This window comes from Elgaria multicarinata, chromosome 5, assembly GCF_023053635.1.
Source record: "Elgaria multicarinata webbii isolate HBS135686 ecotype San Diego chromosome 5, rElgMul1.1.pri, whole genome shotgun sequence".
NCBI classification, from domain to species: Eukaryota; Metazoa; Chordata; class Lepidosauria; order Squamata; family Anguidae; genus Elgaria; species Elgaria multicarinata.
Genome location: NC_086175.1, coordinates 108782243 through 108806244, shown reverse-complemented (window position 1 = coordinate 108806244; position 24002 = coordinate 108782243). Strand labels below are relative to the sequence as shown.

Genomic DNA, 24002 nt, shown 5'->3' with positions numbered 1-24002 from the left:
CCAGAGAGCTTTGGCTATGGGGCAGTATATAAATGTAATAAATACATAAATAAAACCATAATCCTATCCATGTCTACTCAGAACTAAGTCTCATTCAGTATGTTTGTGTGTGGGGGGGGTATAAGATTACAGCCATCAATCTGTTTAAAACAAAAACTAAGGAGATTTAAAAACTATAATTACTTATTTATTTCAGTAGAAATATTTTTTTAAAATACCTTTCAGGATACAAATCGTTCTGAGCTGGCTTACAAGTAACATAAATATCCATTAATAAAATAACAATAAACAATATTTAAAAAGTACTTAGTGGACATGATGAAGGGCAGCAGGCAGGGCCCAATCCATGCTGTGAGAGTTAACAGGCCAGGATGCCTCCTACCCCTTCAGGACTTCTGTAATAATTTAGATTTCCTAATAACAAATCTGATTTATATCTAATCTAATCTGAACATATGCAATTGCTGGATTGACATTATTTGGAAAAATATTAAGAAATCTTTACCGTAATTACACTATAAATCTAATTACTGGATTCCTTTGCTTACTTTTGCTTTACACCTAGGTCATTGTGGGAAGACTTTTGCCATTCTGGAAAGATTTTTAAATCATAGTCCTGCTACAACGCCTTGGTTAGTCATTGTGGATGATGATACTTTAATAAGGTATGAATTTCAGGAACGGATGGAAGCTAAATCATTCATTGCATTACAAGTCAACATTTGAAAGCTGCTTCTGTGGAACTAACATGAAGTGGTGCAGATCCCAAGTGAAACATGAAAATTCATGATCCAGTATTTTCTGTCAGATAGGAAATCCAAGTCACTTAGAGAAAATTAAAAACATCTCTCAAATGTTAAATTAAATATACAAATGAATACTTCAAGCACTCATTGTGGCAGAAAATTGGATCAGTGTCATGAAAGGTAGCAAATTGGTAACGTTGTTCCAGCATTCGGATTTGTTATTGAAAATGAACTAGTTGTTCTGACTGGGGGTGGGAAGCAGCAACTATATAGGGAAAGACAGTATCGTTAATTCCTGGTGTGTTTTGAGTAAAATTATTTTTCAAGGGAAATTCTCTTTAAAACCTTTTCATTGCTCATGTCCCAAAAAAACATATGCCTCTGATGAAGCACTTTGAAAAGAGTGACTATATTTTGAATAGAATATGTTGGGTTGGCTCCAAAGTTGTGCAAGCAAAAAGATGTTCAGACAACATATCTTTCCTCCATCCTCTCCTCCCCCTATGCCCCTAAGCCTTTCCAGATGTTCAGAAGTCTGTGGCACACCTGTGAAAGTTTGGATTTAAACCTCTGTCTTCCCTTATACAGTTGCTGTTCTTTTTTTCTTCTTTTTTTCTTTGCATTACTGTATGTTTTCTGCACTTTTTTTGATCCTGGGTTAGCAAATTCTGTTACACTGAGATAAAGAAAATGTTATCAGGTGTTAGGAGCGTTGCCTGTCAAAGATCAAGGTAAGGATTATAATATTACAAATTAAGATTGTTTTATGGAAGAGGAAATTAAAGCATGCAGGATATGCTTTACAGCTGCATTTTCCATTTAATGAGCAGAAACCAACCCTGCCTTGTGCACACAGCCAGTCCTGCAACTTCCAGTCTGCAAACTGCCCCAGCTGCTCCTGGAACTGGCACTTTAGCACTTCCAGAGACAAGCCGAAATGAACGGAAACAACCCGTATCTGGAAGGAGGCAGGTCACAGAGCTTGCCCCGCTCGTGCTCTTCGCTCCTCTGATGCCATGTTTCTCACCTGTCCAAGGATCTCCACTTCCCTAGCTCGGCTTCGTCCATTTTCTTCGGCTGCCCCTTACGCCTGGAACGCTCTTCCAGAACATTTGAGAACTACAAGTTCAATCGCAGCTTTTAAAGCTCAGCTAAAAACTTTTCTTTTTCCTAAAGCTTTTAAAACTTGATTTTGTTCTGACTTTTATACTGTTAGTTTTACTCTACCCTGTGCCTGTTTGGTGCATTCTCTTCCCCTCCTTATTGTTTTATTATGATTTTATTAGAATGTAAGCCTATGCGGCAGGGTCTTGCTATTTTATTGTTTTACTCTGTACAGCACCATGTACATTGATGGCGCTATATAAATAAATAAATAATAATAATAATAATAATAATAATAATAATAATAAATGGTAAGGCTGCTTCTGGACCAGACTTGGCAGGACTGGCTGTGTGACGACCAACACTGGCGACCAGCTCCGCTAGCGGATGGGCAGCATTGGATTCTGCCCAATACAAGGAATGTTAGATCATTTATTGATTGAAGTGAAGGGGGGGACCTTAAAACTTAAATTACTTTTATATATTTGTCAAAGTGAAGATCCAGTGTTGCAAGCAGTAATTTTATCTTTCACAAAGGAAGCAATGGCCTAGAATTGGACAGATTGTACCAAAAAAAAAAAAAAGATATGCGTAATAAGTTGGTTTCTGTGAGACTCTACAATGGCTATTAATTTAATACGCTTCCAATATGTAGAGCTATTTTTATATAATCTACATACTGTATTATAGAAATGTCAACGTTATCCTGTCTCTTCTCTGTGTTGCATCTCAAAAATCCATGCTCATTTCTTTGAAAGTCCTTATTGAGAAAAGATCACATCTGTGCCCCTTTGATTGTTTTTTTTTAATAACTTCATCTCTTTGCTCTTAGAGCTTATTATGAAAGAATATTTCTTGCCCTAGGAGGTGTGATAAGAAATGGAGCATGTGCTACACCATTGCCAGCATCAGTAGCCAGACAATCTGGGCATTTGCCAGGTTCAAGTTCAGATTTCCTGAGCTAGTGATAAGCTTCTCAGAATCATTTTCTGGCATTAACTATCTACAGTAACTCATGTGAGTCCTGGAAGCAACAGTGTTGTTTTAGCCACTGATGTGTCTTTATACATTAGCTGATGCCAAAGAGATGAATGATCACAGACGTTGCGTTAGAACATAATTTATTCAGTGTTTGTCATATATAGTAGAACCATTTGTAAGTTGGACACCCAACAGGGCCTTCTGTAGAAATTACCTACCCAGAAACAGATGTGTTTGTTTTATTGGATTGTGAAACACCACAACTATCATGAGTAGCCATTCTTGGATTTGTTTGTACTTTTTCAATCTGTGGTATACATCTTATTTGAGCTTCCGGTACAGTTATTTTAAATCTGCAAGGTTACTGAAGCATATTGACCCTCCTAACTTTAAATTTCATTCATAGAATCATAAGAGTTGGAAGGGACCTTGGAAGTCATCTTGTGCAACCCCCTGCTCACTACAGGATATGCAGTGCGGGATGCAACTACAGCATCCCTGATAGATGGCTGTACAGCCTTTGCTTAAATACCTTTAGTGAAGGAAAGCCATCACCTCCCTATGCAGTCTCTTATCCTGTCAAACAGCCATTAGGATGTTTCTCCTAATGTTTTGCTGAAATCTGTTTCCTTGAAATTTCCACCCATTGTTGCTCTAGAGTGCCAGCCCTTCACATATTTCTCCTCTTAATCTTCTCTTCTCCAAGCTCTTTCAACTGTTCCTCACAGGCCTTAGTTTGCAGACCCATTAGCATCCTGCTTGCCCTCCTTGTCAATGTCCTTCCTAAAACATGGTACCCAGAGCAGGACACAGTACTTTAGATTTGATCAAGACAAAATAGGACAGAACTATTCCTTCTCATGATCTGGATACTATTCTTCTGTTTATGCAGCCTAAGGTTGCATTTGTTTTGTTTTTTTAGCAGCCACATCACACTGCTGGCTCGGGTTCAGCTTGTGATTGGCTGCTGCTGCCAAGCTAGGTCTCTATCATCCGATATTTGTGCTTTTGATTTGGGTACCTAAACACAGGACTTTACATTTATCTCTAGATTTCATCTTGCTGGTTTTGGCCCAATTTTTCCAGCCTGCCAAGATAGTTTTGAATCTTGATTCTGTTTTCTATGGTGTTGGCCATCCTTCCCACCTTCATGTCATCTGCAAATTTGATAAGCTTCCCCCCTACATTCTCATCCAAGTAATTTATAAAAATCTTCAACAGCACAAGACCAAGGACAGAGCCCTCTTACTCCACTCAATACATCCCTCCAGATTGATGCAGATGTTTGAAGATACATTTGGTCTGGCATGACTTATTCTTGATACATCCATGTTGGCTCCATTCATTTGCAGATGCTCACAGAGCCCACTTAACAAACTATTCTAGAATTTTGCCTGATATCAATATTAGGGTGAGTGGTCTGTAGTTTCTTTTAGAAGGTAAGGACAATATTTGCCCATTTTTAGTCTTCACACATGTTCACCTGTTCTCTGTAATTCACCTGGCCCTGGAGATGAACTCATTTAAAGTAACTAGGCGTTCTCTAACCATCTCCTTACTTATCTTTACCTGCAAGTCACTCCTTACATTATTTGTTCCATTTTTTTCAGGTGGAATGCAATTCACTTTTCAGGGGAAGACGTAGGCCACAGCTAGACCTAAGGTTTATCCCTGGATCGTCCAGGGGTCAAACCTGTTCATCTACGTGACACACAGGGGATCGAGTGCTCAGGCAGGGGCGAACCCTGGATGATCCCAGGATAAACCTTAGGTCTAGCTGTGGCCTAAGACAAAGTAGGAATTGAATAGTTCCTGTTATCTCCATTACTTGTTAATGCAGCCTTCCTGAACCTGGTGCCTTCCAGATGTAAGACCAAAACTTGCATCATCCCTTGCTAGTTGTGCTGATGGGAGTTGTAGACTAATACATCTGGAAGACACCAGGTTGAGAAAGTCAATTGCTCATGCTTCACTACCTTCCCCAAGCAGCAGACCTACCACTTGTTCTTCTTGCTCCAAACATAGCTAAAGAAGGCACTTTTGTTTTTTCAAGCTTCAACACATTTTGGGCTTTTGCTTTTCTAACACCATCTTTACAGCTTTGGGCTACTTTTTAAATTTCCATTTAACCAACATCATTTTCTTTTGTGTATTTATGTAGACAGTCGTTGAAAAATTCCAGAGATTACAATGAACATACCCCGTTAATTAGAGTTTATTTTCTGTTTTAGTATGTAATGTAATAAAATGTGATTAGCCTTATTATTATTATTATTATTATTATTATTATCATTATCATTATCATTATTATTTACATTTATATGCCACCCCATAGCCAAAGTGCTCTGGGCGGTTTACAAAGATTAAAAATATTGAACATTTAAAAGCTAATATACAAAATTTTAAACCATAAAAAGCATAGAAACAGACTACATACCAAATACCCAGGGGTTGGTTAAAAAAGTCAACATATGCTGTTAAATGCCTGGGGGAAGAGAAAAGTCTTGACCCGGCGCCTAAAGATAGCAATGTTGGCGCCAGGCCAGCCTCTCCAGGGATCAATAGTTGGGGGGCCACCACTGAAAAGGCCCTCTCCCTTGTTGCCATCCTCCGAGCTTCCCTCGGAGTAGGCACTCGGAGGAGAACCTTAGCTGTTGAGCGTACTGTATGGGTATGTTCATGTCGGGAGAGGCGTTCCATCAGGTATTATTATTATTATTATTATTATTATTATTTATTTATATAGCACCATCAATGTACATGGTGCTGTACAGATAACACAATAAATAGCAGGACCCTGCCGCGTAGGCTTACAATCTAATAAGTTGTAGTAAACAATAAAGAGGGAAGGAGAATGCGAACAGGCACAGGGAAGTGTAAACAGGCACCGGGTAGGGTGAAGCTAAACAGTATAGAGTCAGAACAAACTCAATATTTGAAGGCTATAGGAAAAAGAAAAGTTTTTAGCTGAGTTTTAAAAGCAGTGATTGAGTTTGTAGTTCTCAAGTGTTCTGGAAGAGCGTTCCAGGCGTAAGGGGCAACAGAAGAAAAAGGACGAAGCCGAGTAAGGGAAGTGGAGGTCCTTGGGCAGGCGAGAAGCATGGCATCAGAGGAGCGGAGAGCACGAGCGGGGCAATAGTGTGAGATGAGAGAGGAGAGATAGGCAGGAGCTAGACCGTGAAGAGCTTTGAAGGTCAGCAGGAGAAGTTTATATTGGATTCTGGAGTGAGTTGGAAGCCAATGAAGAGATTTCAGAAGTGGAGTGACATGGTCAGAGCGGCGGGCCAAGAAGATGATCTTAGCGGCAGAGTGGTGGACAGAGACCAGCGGACTGATGTGAGACGAAGGAAGGCCAGAGAGAAGAAGGTTGCAGTAGTCCAACCGAGAGATAACCAGTGCGTGAACGAGAGTCTTGGCAGAAGAGACAGACAAAAATGGTTTAATCCTGGCAATATTATACAGGAAGAAATGACAGGATTTAGCTACGGCCTCGATGTGAGGAGTAAAGGAGAGCGAGGAGTCAAATATAAAGCCAAGACTACGAGCTTCCGTGACCGGAGTAAGCGTGACATCGTTGACAGTAAGAGAGAATGAGAGGTGAGGAGAAGGTTTAGGAGGAAAAACAAGCAATTCAGTCTTTGCCATGTTAAGTTTCAAACGACGATGAAGCAGCCAGGCTGAGATATCTGAGAGACATGCCGAGATACGATCGTGAACATCAGGAGAAAGTTCCGGAGATGAGAGATATAATTGTGTATCGTCAGCATACAGGTGATATTGGAGGCCGTGAGATTGGATAAGCTTACCCAAGGGCAGCATGTATAGAGAGAACAACAACGGGCCAAGCACCGAGCCTTGCGGAACCCCAACTGAAAGGGGAAAAGAGGAGGACGAGCTGCCGTTAGCCGACACGCTGAAAGAGCGACCCTCTAGATAGGAGGCGAACCAGTTATAGACAGAGCCACAGAGTCCAAGGTCATGGAGGGAATCTAAGAGAAGATCGTGATCAACCGTGTCAAAGGCTGCGGTTAGATCAAGGAGAATAAGAACGGAATAATGGCCTTTAGACTTGGCAGTAAGAAGATCATTGGTGATCTTGGTAAGGGCTGTTTCAGTGGAATGCAAAGGACGGAAGCCAGATTGAAAGGGATCCAGAGCAGAGTTATTAGAGAGAAAGTCAAGACAACGAGAGTAGACCAGACGTTCCAGGATCTTTGAGACAAAGGGCAAGAGAGAGACAGGTCGGTAGTTAGACAGGGATAGTCGATCAAGAGTGGGTTTTTTGAGAATGGGAGAGACTGTAGCATGTTTAAAAGCAGAAGGAAATGAACCAGAGGACAGAGAAGAATTAATGATGTGAAGCAAGGACGGGAGGATAGCGGGGATAAGATTAATAAAGACGCGAGAGGGAATTGGATCACGGGAACAAGTGGAAGGCTTCGACGAGCGCAGTATTTTAGACAGTTCATCAGCTGAGACCGAAGGGAACGCCGAGAGAGTTGCAGGAGGAACTGACAGGTGGGGGACAGGAGCTGGAAGCGGAGCAGAGCTGGCTAGATCGGAGCGAATAGTTTGGATTTTAGCATTGAAGAAAGAGGCAAAGTCATTGGCAGACAGAGAGGCGGGGAGAGATGGCGGATTAGGCTTCAGAAGAGAATTGAAGGACGCGAAGAGCCGCTGAGGGTGCTTAGCATTTGACTGGATCAACGTTGAGTAGTGCTGCTGTTTGGCCAGTGAAATGGCAGAAGAGAAAGAGGAGAGAACAAATTTGTAGTGGACAAAGTCCGCCCAGTCCTTGGTCTTACGCCACAGGCGTTCGGCTGCCCGGGAACAAGAGCGAAGGTAGCGGAGGAAAGAGGTGAGCCACGGTTGGGGTTGAGAGGGGCGAACTATCCGAGTTGTAGATGGAGCAAGATTATCAAGAGTTGAAGATAAGGGGGAGTTAAAGGAGGAGACGGCTGAGTCCAAGGAGACGGCTGTGTAGACAGAAGGAAGAGAGGAGGCTAAAGACTGAGAAAAAGCCTCATAGTTGATAGAATGCAGGTCACGACAAGGGCGTGAAGTGGGACGTGAAGGAGGGGGATTGTGAGTAATATTGAAAGAGACTAGATGATGATCTGACAGAGGAAAGTCAACAATAGAAAAGTCCAGGACAGAGCAGTTCCGAGTGAGGACAAGATCCAGACAGTGTCCAAGGGAATGTGTGGGTGCTTCAGACCAGAGCTTAAGATCGTAAGAGGAAGATAAGGAGCGAAATCGTAGAGCTGCAGCATCGTGAGGGTCATCTACATGGATATTGAAGTCAACCAAGATCAGAGTAGGAGAGTTGTCAGAGAGGAGAAAGGACAGCCATGAGTCGAGATCAGAGAGAAATTTAGAGGATGAGCCAGGGGGGCGGTACAGAACTGCAACCCGCAGTTGCAGCGGAGTGAAGAGTCTCACCACATGTGCCTCAAAGGAGGAGAAACAGTGTGAAGGAGGAATGGAAAGAGGCTGGAACTGGCACAAACTCGATAATAAAAGACCCACACTACCACCTCGACCCTCTGGGCAACTCGAGTGAGAGAAAGAGAGTCCTCCAAGAGAGAGGGCAGCAGAGATGGCGGTATCATGGGCAGGAAGCCAGGTTTCAGTAAGAGCAAGGAGGTGGAGAGATCTAGAGAAGAACAAGTCCTGGATGACAGGGGCCTTGGAAGCAATAGAGCGACAGTTCCATAAGGAGCACGAGAAAGGCAGCTGGGAGGGGGGGGAGACACCGAATAGGAACTAAGTTGGTAGAGATGAAGTTGGAGCGAGCCATAGGGAACAGATATGGGGAGAAAGGAATTAAGAGAAGCAATGATGAGAGAGATAGCAAGTAGGCAGGGAAGTAAGACAGGCACGGGACGGGATTAATCAGAACTAGCCTGGCCAGGACCAGTAGCAGAAAGCAAGAAGGTAGGCACAGAGAAGTGCAGATGGGGTATGTTAAGGCAGTCGCATTGCCAAAATAATAACCCGACAGTGCAGGAGATCATGTTCAGAAGGAGAGGTTTTGAAGACCGGTCCGGGGCTGGGGTTCATCCTCCAAGGTAGTCGATCCGCTTGATGGCTTTGCGCCCACGGCTGAGAGCCTCAGGCCGAGAGCCCTTGTGCTCGCGCCGAAGGCTCGCGCCTCCAGCCCCAAGAGTCCTTAGTACCTGTAAGGGGCGGGGCAGACCAACACTGAGCTTCTAGCTTGATTGAAGCAGCCAGTTCAAGTTCCCTGCAGCCTCCACCCCCAGCAGCCTCCAGCCCCCAGAGTCCTTAGTACCTGTAAGGGGCGGGGCAGACCAACACTGAGCTTCTAGCTTGATTGAAGCAGCCAGTTCAAGTTCCCTGCAGCCTCCAGGCCAGAGTCAGTCTTATATGTTCAAACTTTCTGGTTCCTGATACATATGTGACTGCTGCATTTTGAACCGTCTTCAAAGGCAGCCCCACGTAGAGCGCATTGCAATAATCTAACTTGGAGGTTACCAGAGCATAGAAAAGTGAAATCATGTTATCCCTGTCCAGATAGGGGCATAGCTGGGCCACCAACCAAAGTTGGTAGAAGATACTCTGTGCCACCGAGGCCACCTGAGCCTCAAGTGACAGAGACGGTTCTAGGAGAACCCCCAAGCTACAAACCGGCTCCTTCAGGGGGAGTGCAACCCCATCCAGAACAGGTTGAACACCCTCTATCCATTCAGAAGAACCAGCCACTAACAGTTTCTCAGCCTTGTCTGGATTGAGTTTCAGTTTATTAGCCCTCATCCAGTCCATTTTGCAGCCAGGCACCGGTTCAGCACATCCACAGCCTCATCTGATAAAGATGAGAAGGAGAAATAGAGTTGCGTGAAATCAGCATACTGATGACAATGCACTCCAAAACTCCGGATGACTTCACCCAATGGTTTCATGTAGATGTTGAAAAACATGGGGGACAAGACTGACCCCTGCGGGACCCCATACTGGAGAATCCACGGGGATGAGCAATGTTCCCCAAGCATCACCTTCTGGAGCCAACTCACCAAGTAGGAGTGGAACCACTGCAATGCAGTACCGCCACTCCCAACTCAGACAGTCTTCCCAGAAGGATACCATGGTCGATGGTACCAAAAGCCATCGAGAGATCAAGGAGAATGAACAGAGTCACACTTCCCCTGTCTTTCTCCCAACAATAGATCATCATACAGGGCAACCAAGGCTGTTTCTATGTCAAAAACAGGCCCGAAACCCAACTGAAATGGATCCAGATAATCAGTCTCATCCAAAAGTGTCTGGAGCTGGCCTGCAACCACCTGCTCAAGGACCTTGCCCAGGAATGGAACATTTGCCGCCAGCCTGTAGTTACTAAGATTTTCCGGGTCCAAGGAAGATTTCTTCAGGAGCGGTCTCACTACTTCCTCTTTCAGACGGCCTGGGAAGCATTAATATCTTCCCAGAGAAGCATTAATATCTTCCCTGGCCCAGCCGGCTGTTCCATCCCTACTAGCTTTTATTAGCCAAGAGGGGCAAGGATCCAATACAGAGGTGGTTGCACAAACCTGTCCAAGCACCTCATCAATGTCCTTGAGCTGTACCAACTCATCCAAGAAAAAAGGACAAGGCTGTGCTCTGGATACCTCGCTTGATTCACCTGCTATAACACTGGAGATGCCAAAGATTTTATTCTGGAAGTGTCTAGCAAATTCATTACAGCAGGCCTCAGATGGTTCTACCATGTCCTTGGGGCCGGCATGTAATAGGCCCCGGACAACTCTGAAAAGCTCCGCTGGGCGGCAGATTGATGATTTGATAGTGGCAGCAAGGTATTGGGTTTTTTGCTGCTCTCACTGCCCCTGAATATACTTTACTATAGGCACTTACCAGTATTTGATTGCATCCACTAGGAGTTCATCTCCATCTGCCCTCAAGCCATCTCCTTTTATTTTGTTTCATTGCTCTCAGCTCTGGGGTATACCACGGAGCTGTACAAGCTCTACTCAGGAGAGGGTGCTCAGGAGCAATCATGTCAGCCACCCAGGTCATTTCTGCATTCCACAGATCAACCAGGGTTTCAACAGGAGCTCTCCAGCCCTATCACCCAGAAAACTCCCTAAAGCCCTTTGGAAACCATCTCGATCCATTAGTCTCTGGGGCAGACCATCTTAATAGGTCCCCCAACCCTTGCAGAGGGGAAAAGCTGCTGTAAGTCTAAACCTCATCAAGTAGTTTTCTGACCGTGACAAAGGGATTGCTGTGAGGTCCCCCACTTTCAGATCTCCATCTCCATGTCCAGTTGCGAAAACCTGCTACATGCATTGGGCTGATAGGAAAGGCTTCACCAGCAGCGTTCCCATTGCCCAGCTTGCTCTCCCCAGGAATGCCACAGGCTTGCACCTCTATGAGAGAAGCAGCCTTTAAATACCTAGAGAGGGGAGGGGAGGAGGAGATAGCTAGCTTCAGCCAGGTGGCCCAGCTAGTAAATGGATCTTCCCTCCATCAGGCTGCATCCCACATAAAGCTGTCGAGCACATCTAACACTTTCAAAAGCCTCCATCTAGAACCTCCCTAAATATATAGGATTGGTAAATAAACATTTTCCCTAAATACTATATGGAAAACATCCAGTTGATGTGTGTTGATAAAATATGGGAATAGCAGAAGTTTAAAATAAATGTAAAAAACGAGCATTTTTAAGTAGAATAATGACTTTTTAATTTGCCTTCAATCACATATCACACTGTGAGAATTGTTACAGCATGTAATGAGGCAACCTGAGGAGCAAGGAAGAAAGACAGTGATTACTTAAACGTACAGTAAAGCCATCCGCTGTCCATCACTAATGTTTCAGATTTCTTGATTTATCTGAGTATATAACAATGTGCACTGTATAATGTATGACTCCCAATTATTTGTATAAAAGAGTTGATACTGCAATGGATGTTTGAAGTGGCTTTGTGAAATCAAATTAACATACATGTTTGAATAATATGCTGGGACTCATATATTCATAGGTATAGATTTCAAAATGATGGGATACTTCTAACTATCTTGATGCACCAACATAATAACACGACCTGTGATGTAGCACTGGTACAATGTACCTTTCACTAATCCTATATATTTTGAGACATTCTAGATGGAGGCTTTTGAAAATGTTGGACATGCTCAAAAACTATGAGGGAGTGGTAGTTGATTTTGGCACTGTGATCATCATTCCAGTAGCTGGAAACACCATCTGGAAGATCCCTGCTTTGCCAACACCACAGCTTGTAGGGCTGGATGGTGAAATTTAGTTACCAGTTCTGAGATAGGGAATCTTTTTTTGTTATGTCAAATACAATAGTGCTGTGAACCTGCTTAATTCCTCTTGGTGCTGCTGTAATATATAAAAATGTCAAAATGATAAAGCTTGACATAAGATATTTATTTTTTATGAAGATTTGTTTGTCTTTCAAACTCTGAAATCATTCCTGTTTGCCATCCTTAGGGAACAGTCTGGGGAAAACTATAGATGTATGTTTTGAAGAAAAGGCACTCTGTGGCAAACAAACTTATGCATTCCTTTTAAGTAATATTTTATAAAATATATAGATCTTTCTTTGAGGCAAGCCCAAGGGGCTTTTTTAAAAAAAGAAAAGAAAAACAAACTTCTCAAAATAATAATTTTGATCTTCAATGTCAACAATTAATTTACATGTGTTTTGCTTAGGCTGATAGCTTAGAGGCCTTGGTATTGTTTAAAGGAATTAAATGTATCAGGTCATATTTGAATGTGCTGTTTTATATTTTAGCATCTCTAGGCTCCAGAAATTACTCAGCTGCTATGAGCCAAATGAGCCAGTGATACTTGGAGAACGCTATGGCTACGGCTTGGGATCAGGAGGCTATAGTTACATTACTGGTGGAGGAGGGTGAGTCATTTAATTGGACTTGTTTTAGAGGACTAAATTCACTTCACAGCAAAAACTCAACATTGCTTTCAAACTGTCTATACTGTTCAACTGGTTGATGATAGGCAGATTTTTTTTTCTGTAGATGGCTACTGTCTGCACAGTTTGAAAAAGACCACCCTATGGTGTAAGTTTGGATAGTCATGCAGCCACATAATACCAGCAATAGAAACATGAGTGGGAAATACCCTAACTATCTTCAAGAGCTATACTGTGACAGGTACTCAATAGACAGACATTGGAAGAAAAACCAAAGTACACGTTAAAGTCACCTTTCGATGTATAGGATTTTGTAAGAGCCGCCCAAATAACATTTTTGTTATAGGGCAGCATTTAAATACCATAAACAAACAAACAAAGTTAAGTAACATAGCAAGCAGCAGATTGAAAACTGCTATGATACAGTTCCATGCAGGAGAGGGAAAGAGGAAGCCATGTGAGAAGGTGGCTCCTTCGCTTACTCCCTCAATACCAGATGGTATGCAGTGTTAGTCCTAATTAGAATAGACCCATTGAAATAAATGCCTAACAAAAGTCCCATTCATTTCAATGGGTCTACTTGAGGTAGAAATAACACTGGATACAACCCATTGCTGCTGCAGTGCCACTTCCTTCTGCTGGAATGGTGCCCTGCAGCTGCAACCTCCTGTCTAAGGGTCTAGCTGTGGGCTTCTTTGTTCCCAAGAAAAGGAGGCATGAGCAGTGAAGGATCTTGGAGTTGTAGATCACAAGCTGAATATGAGCCAACAGTGTGATGTGGCTGCAAGAAAGGCAAATGCTATTTTGGGCTGCATTAATAGAAGTATAGCTTCCAAATCACATGAGGTACTGGTTCCTCTCTATTCGGCCCTGGTTAGGCCTCATCTAGAGTATTGCGTCCAGTTCTGGGCTCCACAATTCAAGAAGGACACAGACAAGCTGGAGTGTGTTCAGAGGAGGGCAACGAGGATGCTCAGGGATCTGGAAACAAAGCCCTTTGAGAAGAGACTGAAAGAACTGGGCATGTTTAGTTGGGAGGAAGAAAATTGAGGGGAGACATGATAGCACTCTTCAAATACTTGAAAGGTTGTCACACAGGTGAAGGCCAGGACCTCTTCTCGATCCTCCCAGAGTGCAGGACATGGAATAACGGGTTCAAGTTACAGGAAGCCAGATTCCGGCTGGGCATCAGGAAAAACTTCCTGATTGTTAGAGCAGTACAACAATGGAACCAGTTACCTAGGGAGATTGTGGGCTCTCCCACACTAGAGGCATTCAAGAGGCAGCTGGACAACCATCTGTCAGGTATGCTTTAAGGTGGATTCCTGCACTGAGCAGGGGGTTGGACTCAATGGCCTTGTGGGCCCCTTCTAACTCTACTATTCTATGATTCTATGAAGTAGCCAACTAGCTGTAGCATAGCAGCTTTGATTCTTTACTATAGTAAATAGAGATGAACATTAACTTCTCTCAAAGACCGTTCACAGTGCTTTCAGATTCTTTTTGATGGGACATCCGTCTTGGCCCTCACTCTTTTAAGAAGCATTATTAGAGATAGGCTTGTTTTCTTCTGAAATAACGACAGTTTGTAGAAAGAAAATGAGCAATATCCAAAGGAGCCATTGCAGAAGTGACCCATCCCACCAATTCCACTGTGTAAGCAGAACCCTCCACTTGTGCAACAGAGATTTAACGTTTCGTATAGGAAGCCCCAAAATGAGCAGAAAAACTCATTTCTGGATCGGGACAGATCAGTGAAGTTCCCTTATGCAAATTCTGCTGACGTGCTTTGTTTCAGAGACAGGTGTTTTCGCTCGTTCCTGGTTGCTCCCAGAAGCACTAAATCTCTGTTGTGCAAGTGGTGGGACTAACTTAGGGAACAGAATCGGTGGGGACTCAATGCTCCATTGGATACTGCCCAATGATTTAATGCAGCAGTAGACTCTTTGTATCTAGTTCTGTGAATTCATGATTGCCGTAATCATTTAAAGCTTTGATAGTGAAACAATAGTTATCTTCTTGGTTATCAACTTCTTGTTGACTTTGTCACTTAAGGATGGTCTTCAGTAGAGAAGCAATCCAAAGATTATTCACTAGTAAATGCCGGTGCTACAGCAATGATGCCCCCGATGATATGGTAATTGGAATGTGTTTCAGTGGCTTAGGAATTCCAATAACACACAGCCCTCTTTTCCATCAGGTGAGTATTGAGATGTGTATGCCTATGTTACCCCATAAGATCATGGTTGTTCCTATGTAAAAATGTTTATTAGGATTATGTTACAAATGGGGAATATATTGTAAAAATATTGCTATTTCTACATAGTATCCCCTCTAGTTTGTGCCAAAACCTGGAATACATGGACAATTACAAACTGCAATGGAGTGCTGGCATTTAGTTTGCCAAGAAGGTAAACAAAATATTAAGAAGTAGAATGGAATTCTTTTAAAAAAAAATCCTAGAAAAATATATCTAGAAGTTTCACAATAAGCGAGGCCATTAACATCTTAATATCATACTGGATTTTGCAAATATGCTGTGTCAAAGCCTGTTTGGTTTTGACACAATAACATCTTGCCTTATCTGCATGTAAGAATTCTTTTTCTCCCTTTCTATTCTATAAAATAACACTTATCAATTTCGTTTAAGTATTCTCTCCTCTTTGTCAAAGCTGGTCTCTTTGCTTCTCAGAATGCTGCTGTCAAAGTACTACATAGCTTTAAAAATATTTAGCTCTTACAGTAAAAAAAAATGAAGACAGCATTTTTTCAGTATGGTTTTGGTATTTTTACACAAATTTGGCTTCATTCAATTTGTATGTACAGCTCTATTGGTTTGGCATTCCACTTTATTTCCTAAAGGGTATTGTCTGCTTTATCTGTATTTTAGGATAATGTGAAAATATCCATTTGAGCACACTTATCTAGAACCACTTTGTAAATGAAATATGAAAACAAGAAAAAGATGGCAAGCAAAGTTTTATAATAATTGTATGATAAATGTGCTGTTAGAAACTGTGCTGAAGCTACGATAAAACAACACATTTCAATAGTGTTTTTTTTAAAATAAGTAAAGAAGCTACAGCATTACTGGCTTAATAACACAGGCAGTTTCACTTCTGCTGCAAGTTTTTCACCTTCAGGTAGAGCAGAAGGAGGGTAGACTTCCGGCTTCTTGGAGCTACTTTATTTTTTATTAGAACCCCAAGCCCTGCCTCTGACACCATGTAAGGGGGGCCATGGCCCCACATCCTGTCACCCCTCCCCCCTTTCCATGCAGAAGATTGAGATAGTGGTAGAGACTGGGGGGGCAGGACTCACCTATGCTGGGAAGAACAACCACTTTTCCCACCACAGGTGAGTCCTGCTGCCCCTCTTCCTCGCTGTTATCTCTGAACTTAGATTGGAGAAAACAGCAGCAGCTTCTCAGCAAAGGTGTGTCCCGCTGCCCTAAAATCTCCTGCTGTTATCACCTATGTCAGATAATGGTGGGGATTCTGCTGGTGGTGCAGGAAATCTCCCGTTATATCAGTGATAACAGTGAGGGATGCCCTCTGAGGGGATTCCTCTAGGGAGGGAACTTGGAGCCTAGTCCGATGTCATGGAGGAATCCCAAGAGACTCTGGGAGCTGGATTGGGGTGCCCCTTTTGCAACCAGGTGCCAAATAGTGGTTATGGGGCACAGATGAGCGTTAAGGAACAGGGCATGTCTGATCACACGCCCAGTCAGTACAGAAATTTGTTTTTAAGTACCAAAGGTCTTTGCGCAAACACCCATTCCTGTTTTCCTCGCCTAATTTTTCTAACAACAAAAGTACCATCTTCTGAAAGATTTTTTTTTCTTCTGTTAGAAGGGCTAACGAAACTTCCATTGGAGCTTCTGTACCATTTGAACTTTATATTTTCTTCTGGAAGATATCAGTTCCAAGGACTCCACATACTCAGAGTTTAGTTAAAGTCAGCATATAGTTAATCTAATGGAATGTTCACACTGACTCAGATGTTGGGTCAACAGTTTAGGTTAGAAAACTGGAGAATTGTTGGAGTTAATCCTGGGGCGTTCATTGCCACCAGACTATTTGGTTGCTTAATACATATTGAGAAAGGCAAACCCTGACATTATGTTAGACTGATTAAATCACCTGGAGAAAATCTATTTCTCTTGAGTCCAGACACCATCCAGTTTTTTCAACCCACCACACAGTTAAAAAATAGCTTTCATGAAGCCCGCGCGCGCGCACACACACGCACACGCACACACACACACACACACACACACACACACATATATATATATATATATATATATATATATATATATATATATATAAAGGTTTAGAACAGGGTTAGGTTTAGAACAGGCATGAGTCAAATATTTAGGCCAACACAGGCTACAAAGCTGCATTATTAGCCCAGGTTACACTCTGCATGAAGCGTAGTATTGTTTACTGTGACCAGCAGCAGGTTTCCTGAAGTATTTCACATCACCTGCTACCTGATCCTTAAAAAAAATCTTATCTGGAGATGCCCAGATTGAACCTGAAACCTTTGGCCTGCAAGGTTTCTACCACTAGGCTATGGTCCCTCCCCTCATAGTCCTCTAAGGCCCTGGTCAGACAACATGCTAAGCCATATTTAGGCCGCTAACCCTTTTGCAGCAAATAATGAGTGTGTTTAAACCATGGTTATGTAGCCACTATGGTTAGGAATAGTTCACATGACATGTTAAGTCATGGTTCACATGACACGCCAAGCCATAATGTTTAACTCAAAATGCTTAATCACCACGGCTTACTGTGTTGTCTGAACAAGGTCGAAGACAAATTTTTGGAAGAGGAATTGAACTGGAGCAATTATTAGCATTTGCCTAGCTATAATTAAACTTAGCCTTAATCACTGATGCTAGGTAAGACAAAGCACTTAATATTATATGGTCAGATTAAGGCCAGAAATCTGGTGATGAAGATAAACCAGTATTCTGGTGATAAAGATAAACCAGTATTCTGATTTCACAAAAAATGAACGGCAGTTCCTCAGTCAACAATCTACAAAATAATAAACATTCTGTAGTCATTTCTCTCTAATACAAAAAACCGACAGCAATGTCAGCAGCTTATGAAATCATTTTTATCTGATTCCAGTTACTCTTCTTGCCTGGAATTCAGTGAAAGTATTTAAATTTCAAATGCCTAAGACACAACATCAAGTGATGAGTGGGGAAAATGCCTCATAAAAATTAGTAATCTTTAAAACAGACAAACTGGAATGTTTAATAACTTCACTGAAACTGACTTGCAGAGGCAAATTTAAATATTTAATGGGAGCCACTATGTAAACTTGTTTTCTTCTGCTTAAATACTTCACTAATGTACATTGTTGAGCTATCAGACAATGAAAAGTAAATCCTGCTGTGACTCTGAGAAGGCATTCAGAATCAAATTGTTTTTAATTTTCTCATTCTATCAGCTTGGTCCTCAGTAGACTTTGCACATCTGCAAGAGCACCAAATGCTTGATTTGTGTATTGGTAATAATGTCTCTCATTGGCTCATTCAGCACCATAATTGATTTTGGCAATCCAATTCTGGTATTTGGAGCAAAACGGCACTTGATGTTCAAGCAGAGATAACATTAAAAAATATCCTTTAGCAATTTCAGTGGAAATTTGAATAGGGTGAAATCTGGCAAATGCTAAGTACTTATTTAAAAGTTTTACATACTGCTATTGGCAGAGATTCCAGGGTGCTTTACAAAAACAAGATAAAGTACCTAAAAAACATATTAAAACAACTTGTTAAAAGAAGTTGTAATATGTTAAACAGCCTGGAAGTATTAAGAAAAACCTTTGCTTGTTGTTGAAAGGATAACAATGTTGGCATCAGCTGCACTTCACAAACAGAATGCCACCAAAGGCGCTCTCTCTCTCTCTCTCTCTCACACACACACTGGTCACCACCTGCCTTACCTCAGATGGTGGGAGCAGCTGGAGGAAAGCCTCCAAAGATGATCTCAATACACAGGCAGTTTAGCATGGGAGCAGGCATTCCTTCAAGTACCTGGGTTGTAATCTGTGTAGGGCTTTAAAGGTAAGCATTTTGAATTGTGCTCATAAACAGACTTGGAAGTCAGTGAAATTCTTTTGATACTGATAAGATATGTCCCCACCAATCAGTCCCAGTCAATAGCCCACCTGTATTGTACCATCTTCTAAACATATTGTGGAATCTGTAGCTTCTATAGCGTGTGCAACCATGATCCTCCAACTGCTTAGAAATCTAGGGAACCATGAGATCAGGTAACAATAATGCTTCCATCTGGCTAAAGCCATCACACAGGTTTTTTTTATAGCTAATGTGTAATTTACCCTTCCTCAAACTGATGCCCTCCAGATGTTTTGGACTATAACTCTGAGCATTCCTGACCATTATCCATGGTGCTTGGGGTGATGGGAGTTGAAGTCCAAAACATTTGGAAGGCACCAGGTTGAGGAAGGGTGTTATAGGTAGTGCTCACATGATTCAACCCCCAAATCTAGGGAGAAGCAGTCCACTAAATATGTTTCCTTTGAGATTAGGAAAGCATGAAGAGCTGTTATAGCTTCACAACTATTAAGCAGCCTCTCTCTAAGCAGCAAAGAAACTGAGCTCTGCTAACTTCAATAACTTGGTGCAAAATAGGCTTTGCTGTTTTCTTCTCTTTCTTTCAGCACATAAACTCTTCTCAGTTAAAAGTTCATTTTATCATTTATGGATTATGTGATATGGGATGACTGTGGTCCTAAAACTTAACTTCTGTATGTAAGCTGAATATATACATCTTTGTTTAACACACATAAGGAAATAAACAATATTGCAGTTATATTAGCTGTGTTTATGCATTCAGATCCTATGTGTGATGGTGGATTGGAAACATGTTGGATTCATATTGATACAGAGGCCTGCATGCATACAGCCCCATACATATTGCATGGAGACACAGGCTCAGTGTCTCCATGCAATATGTACAGCCCCATCATGCCTAGGATTTGAACATGTTCGCAGGGCTATTCTGTATCTGATTTGAGAATAATTGGGCCTTACTGAACAATAGTGGTTTTAGCTGTGATTCTTTCTTTTTTTATTTATTGAGGTAATAAAACCTTTCGTGCCCCATGAAACACATTGTCTCTCTCCTACCTCTTTAGGCTCGGCCGATGGATTACCCAAAGGACTATCTTTCCCATCAAGTTCCAATATCATTTCACAAACACTGGAATGTTGATCCAATGAAAATATACTTCAGGTGGCTGGCACCAAAAGTGAAAGATTTGCAGGATGGAAGTAAACATGCCAGGGAGGAATTATAATATATATGTGTGCTCACTATTAGAGCACCTATTGAATTTTATTGTTGTATTTATAATTTCTTGTCACCCATATTGTACAGAACACTAAGGGTATGGTCCAGTACCACTTTTGGCCCACTGCCCTGATTTCTCCTTCTGGAGCAATAGAAATGTGCATCGCACAATTGGGATTGGCTGTCTAGGGACATGGGAGGCATGCACAGACCTCTCATTCCTTATTCATTCCTGTGTGCAAATGCCAATGGAGGGGAGGGGGAGAAACAGATCTACATTGAGCCCTATGGGACTCCTCCACACAGGCACTGTGTCCAGAGTAGTACTGGATCATGTCCTGAATATCTCTGTCCAGAACACACACATACATATATATGTTTGTTCGTTGTGCTTTAGAGCTTGTAGAATAAAATAACTTTGGAACCATCTGTCAAATCCTAAGACCTTTTAAAAATTCTCAACCATCAGCAATCAACATTGATTTGTTCTCTCTCCCTGCTCCCCTCCTCCTGGTTGTTAGTGGCATATTAGGATAGTGTTAAATTCTTTTGCATCTTTATGTACAAAGAAGAGCTTAGTGTGACTTTGTGTGACTCATACTAGAGAACTTGTGTGTTGTCATCATCTTCTCTCTGTGTATCATCTTGCACATTTAAATAAATATAGTTTATAGATAATTGAAAACATAAAGGCTTGATGTTACTAAACAAGCCACAGAATGTCACTAACTACTGATATGCAGAAAACTTTGTTATTCTTCTGTTAACAAATGACTCTTAATGAATCTTGGAAACTTACTGTTGAGATACTTATCTGCTTTATGTGTCCATCATGTAGTTTGTATGTGCAAGATTGAAATCTAGTTGAGTACATCCATAATTGAAGGCCATGCACCATATTTTTTTATTATTCAAGGCATACTATACATTTAAATGCTACATATTGAAAATTGTTTGATTTCCCCCTGTATGCATAATACAATTTTGTAGAGCGTAAGTCTGAGCCAAGGGGAGGGGACGTATTTCCCAAAAACATCACCACCACCCCTCACTCTGATTTGCTTCATGATGCCATCATGTACTAAAATCTTACTGCCTGTGTCATGATACCATAACATGACAATTGCCTACAAGAAATCAGATTGGCTGGGATTGCTTCCTGGAGGAATCCACAGTTGTTGTTGTTTTAAATGGCACTGAATGTACAGCTGAGAATGTGTGTCAAATAGTGCATAAAAAGTTAAACTAGGGGTCAGTGTGAAACATCCGTACCTCCACCACCAGCCCATGCTCCCCCTTTCATCCCCCACATTTTATGACTGAAAATATAGTACAGCCCTAGAGCTGTGTCCTATGCTGCCCATGCACTAGTGGGACTCATCGCTAGAGCAATGGGTCGCTAGCAGTTCCTGAAGTGTCCAGAAAGAGTGGAAATGCTTGTTTCCAGAACAGAGCACAATAAGGGTGATAACACTCAACCACAAAAATTCACTTAGAGATGTAAAATAGAAGCAATATATTAGAGATATAAGTGATATATACAACATATATATGCAGTTTGTAATCAGTCTACAGAACAATTTCTCCTAGCTGGTACATGTTCTTAAATCCCTTTAAACAAATCCAACAGTGCAAAATCTCCACAATAAAAATTAATAAAGAAAAACAGAAATAATGTCCAATGTCACCAGCACTGAAGTTCACAGTAGCATTTTACGTTTTTACAAAACAGCCTAAGAGCAAAACTTTTTAGATAATAATAGTTCAGAAGTATATCACTCCGCACATGCACAATGTCAGGCGTCTAGATGACATTCATAAGGCGTCTATCAAACATTCATAATAAAGCGTCTAATAAATAAAGCATCTATTAAAATTCATAATAAGGCATCTAATAAATCCATAATAAGGCGTCTAATAAAACAGTTGTCCGGTACATATCCTGTCTCGAGGTATCTTCATCAGTTGGACGCTGTAAACGATACAAAAATACTTCTCTCAACATTGGTAACCAGTCACATGACTTGTCATATACTACATCCAATACAAAAAACAATACAAAGAATCAGAATATATTGGCCTCAGCCAACTTGTTCATAAAGGGAGTCGTGGCTGTACATTTAGCGTGGAACCCTCCAACATTGTCTATGGAAGAACATAGTAAAACTTGTAGTTATAATTATAAAATACCCCCAAACCTAGATTGGTTATACAAAACTGTACAAAAGACTATTAAGGCTTACCACCATACCATTTTCATGTTTCAGACCGCCAGATAATGCTCTCAACTACTTGGAGAAGGGAGTTCCATTGACCTGTCCCCAATCCAGAAGCAAGCGTTTCCACTCATTTCTGAGGTTGCTTTCAGGAGCTCTAGTTTCTGTTGTGCTAGCAGTGAGTCCTGCACTGCAACAGAACTAGCAGATGAGCAGGGATAGCATAGGATTCTGGCCCTAGTAAAAAGTTTGCCTATAAACTGTCATTTCATTCTGCATTGAATGACATTGAAGTCCAGTTAGACAACATAAGTCTAACGCTTGCTATATATTTTTAACCAAATACAGGGTCTAAAAGCCATATTGAATCTCTGTTTTCACATATGTTTAAACATTGTTTTCTATAGCACAGCATCTCATTGTATTCCAAAGTAATATAGTTCTTACCATTGGCCATAATGGGAAAGGAATTTCTCTGCCAGGAATTGCTGAAGCAGTATCCACACACTTGTGAATGTAGTTTGGGTATTTTTAAGTGTGTGAACAGTGAGCACATTCAAGATGGGTAAATGTTTGAATTGGTGGAACCAGCATATTATATGCTTTCTTCTTTTTCCCTTCTCCCAGTGCCTTAAAATATAGAGATTTCTACTGATGTGTGTGTTTTCGGTACTATATGGGCTGTACTGTTATTTATGTTTACTGTTTTTAAATTGTGCAAACCTAAAGTGGAATAAAACACAATTGTTTAAAATGCTGGGATGTCTTGTACTAGGACTTCTTTATAAACAGGGTAATGAACCAAGAACCCCAAGCAGTCTCTTCTATTTTTAACTGTTGCACCATGTCCTGCCTTGTTGGTCCTTGGCCGATGGCTGGTTGGCCACTGTGTGAACAGAGTGCTGGACTAGATGGACCCTTGGTCTGATCCAGCATGGTGCTTCTTATATTTTTGTAAGCAGTGGCAGAATGCAGAGACCAGTCAGTTCCGTACACAATGCTTAGGGGAATAGATTTAATAAGTCACAGGACTTGAATTGTTGGTTATTGTTGAACCATGGATTATCATGTTGTTTGAACACAGTACATTTTCCGCTGGGTGGATTACAGTGCTGTCTGAATGCAGAATGTTTCCCACAGGGTGGCTTGTTAAGCCTTGTAAACCACCCTGAATATCCCAACAACAAACCATGGATTCTCAAGGTGGCCTGTTCCAGAATAGTATAAGCCCCAGTGCATGGTTAACAAGCCATCCTGTGGAAAACACACTTCATTCAGACATCATGGTAATGCACAGTACAACTACAACGCATGGTTCAACAACAATCTACACTCAACCACTGAGTGTGGGTTAGCGAGTTGTGTGATCCCAGCTAATGGCTGAATACAATGAGAATCCTATACTTAAATGCTCAGGAAAGGTTTCTCTTATAGCTTTTGAAAAGAACTTTACCCTGCCTGCTAGACCTAATCAATACTATTCTTTTAAAATAAAGTAAATCATAGTGGTACGCATGCTGAGGCTTTTAATGTAACATGATGTTTGCAACAGCTGACAAGGATGACGAAAGACAGGAGAGAGTGGTCTTTTACTGAGGTCTTCACTCTCCTGTCAAACCTTTTTCTCCGTGAGTCTAACAGACTCAGGTACTGCAGCTGAATTTTATGGCTAGCCTTTTTGCTGAAATTCTGGACATAAAT

At 41.5% G+C, this 24002-nt stretch overlaps 1 protein-coding gene across 1 annotated transcript in view; it reads left to right on the top strand.

Annotated features, from left to right (window-relative positions):
- The window catches only part of B3GLCT (beta 3-glucosyltransferase), a 100633-nt gene extending 79499 nt beyond the window's left edge, over nt 1-21134 (top strand). Inside the window, exons 12-15 of the mRNA XM_063127722.1 lie at nt 566-665; nt 12611-12730; nt 14804-14948; nt 19931-21134. Coding sequence (XP_062983792.1) covers nt 566-665; nt 12611-12730; nt 14804-14948; nt 19931-20092 — 527 coding nt within the window. The 3' untranslated portion in view covers nt 20093-21134. The remainder of the gene's footprint in view (nt 1-565; nt 666-12610; nt 12731-14803; nt 14949-19930) is intronic.
- The last annotated feature ends 2868 nt before the right edge of the window (nt 21135-24002 follow it).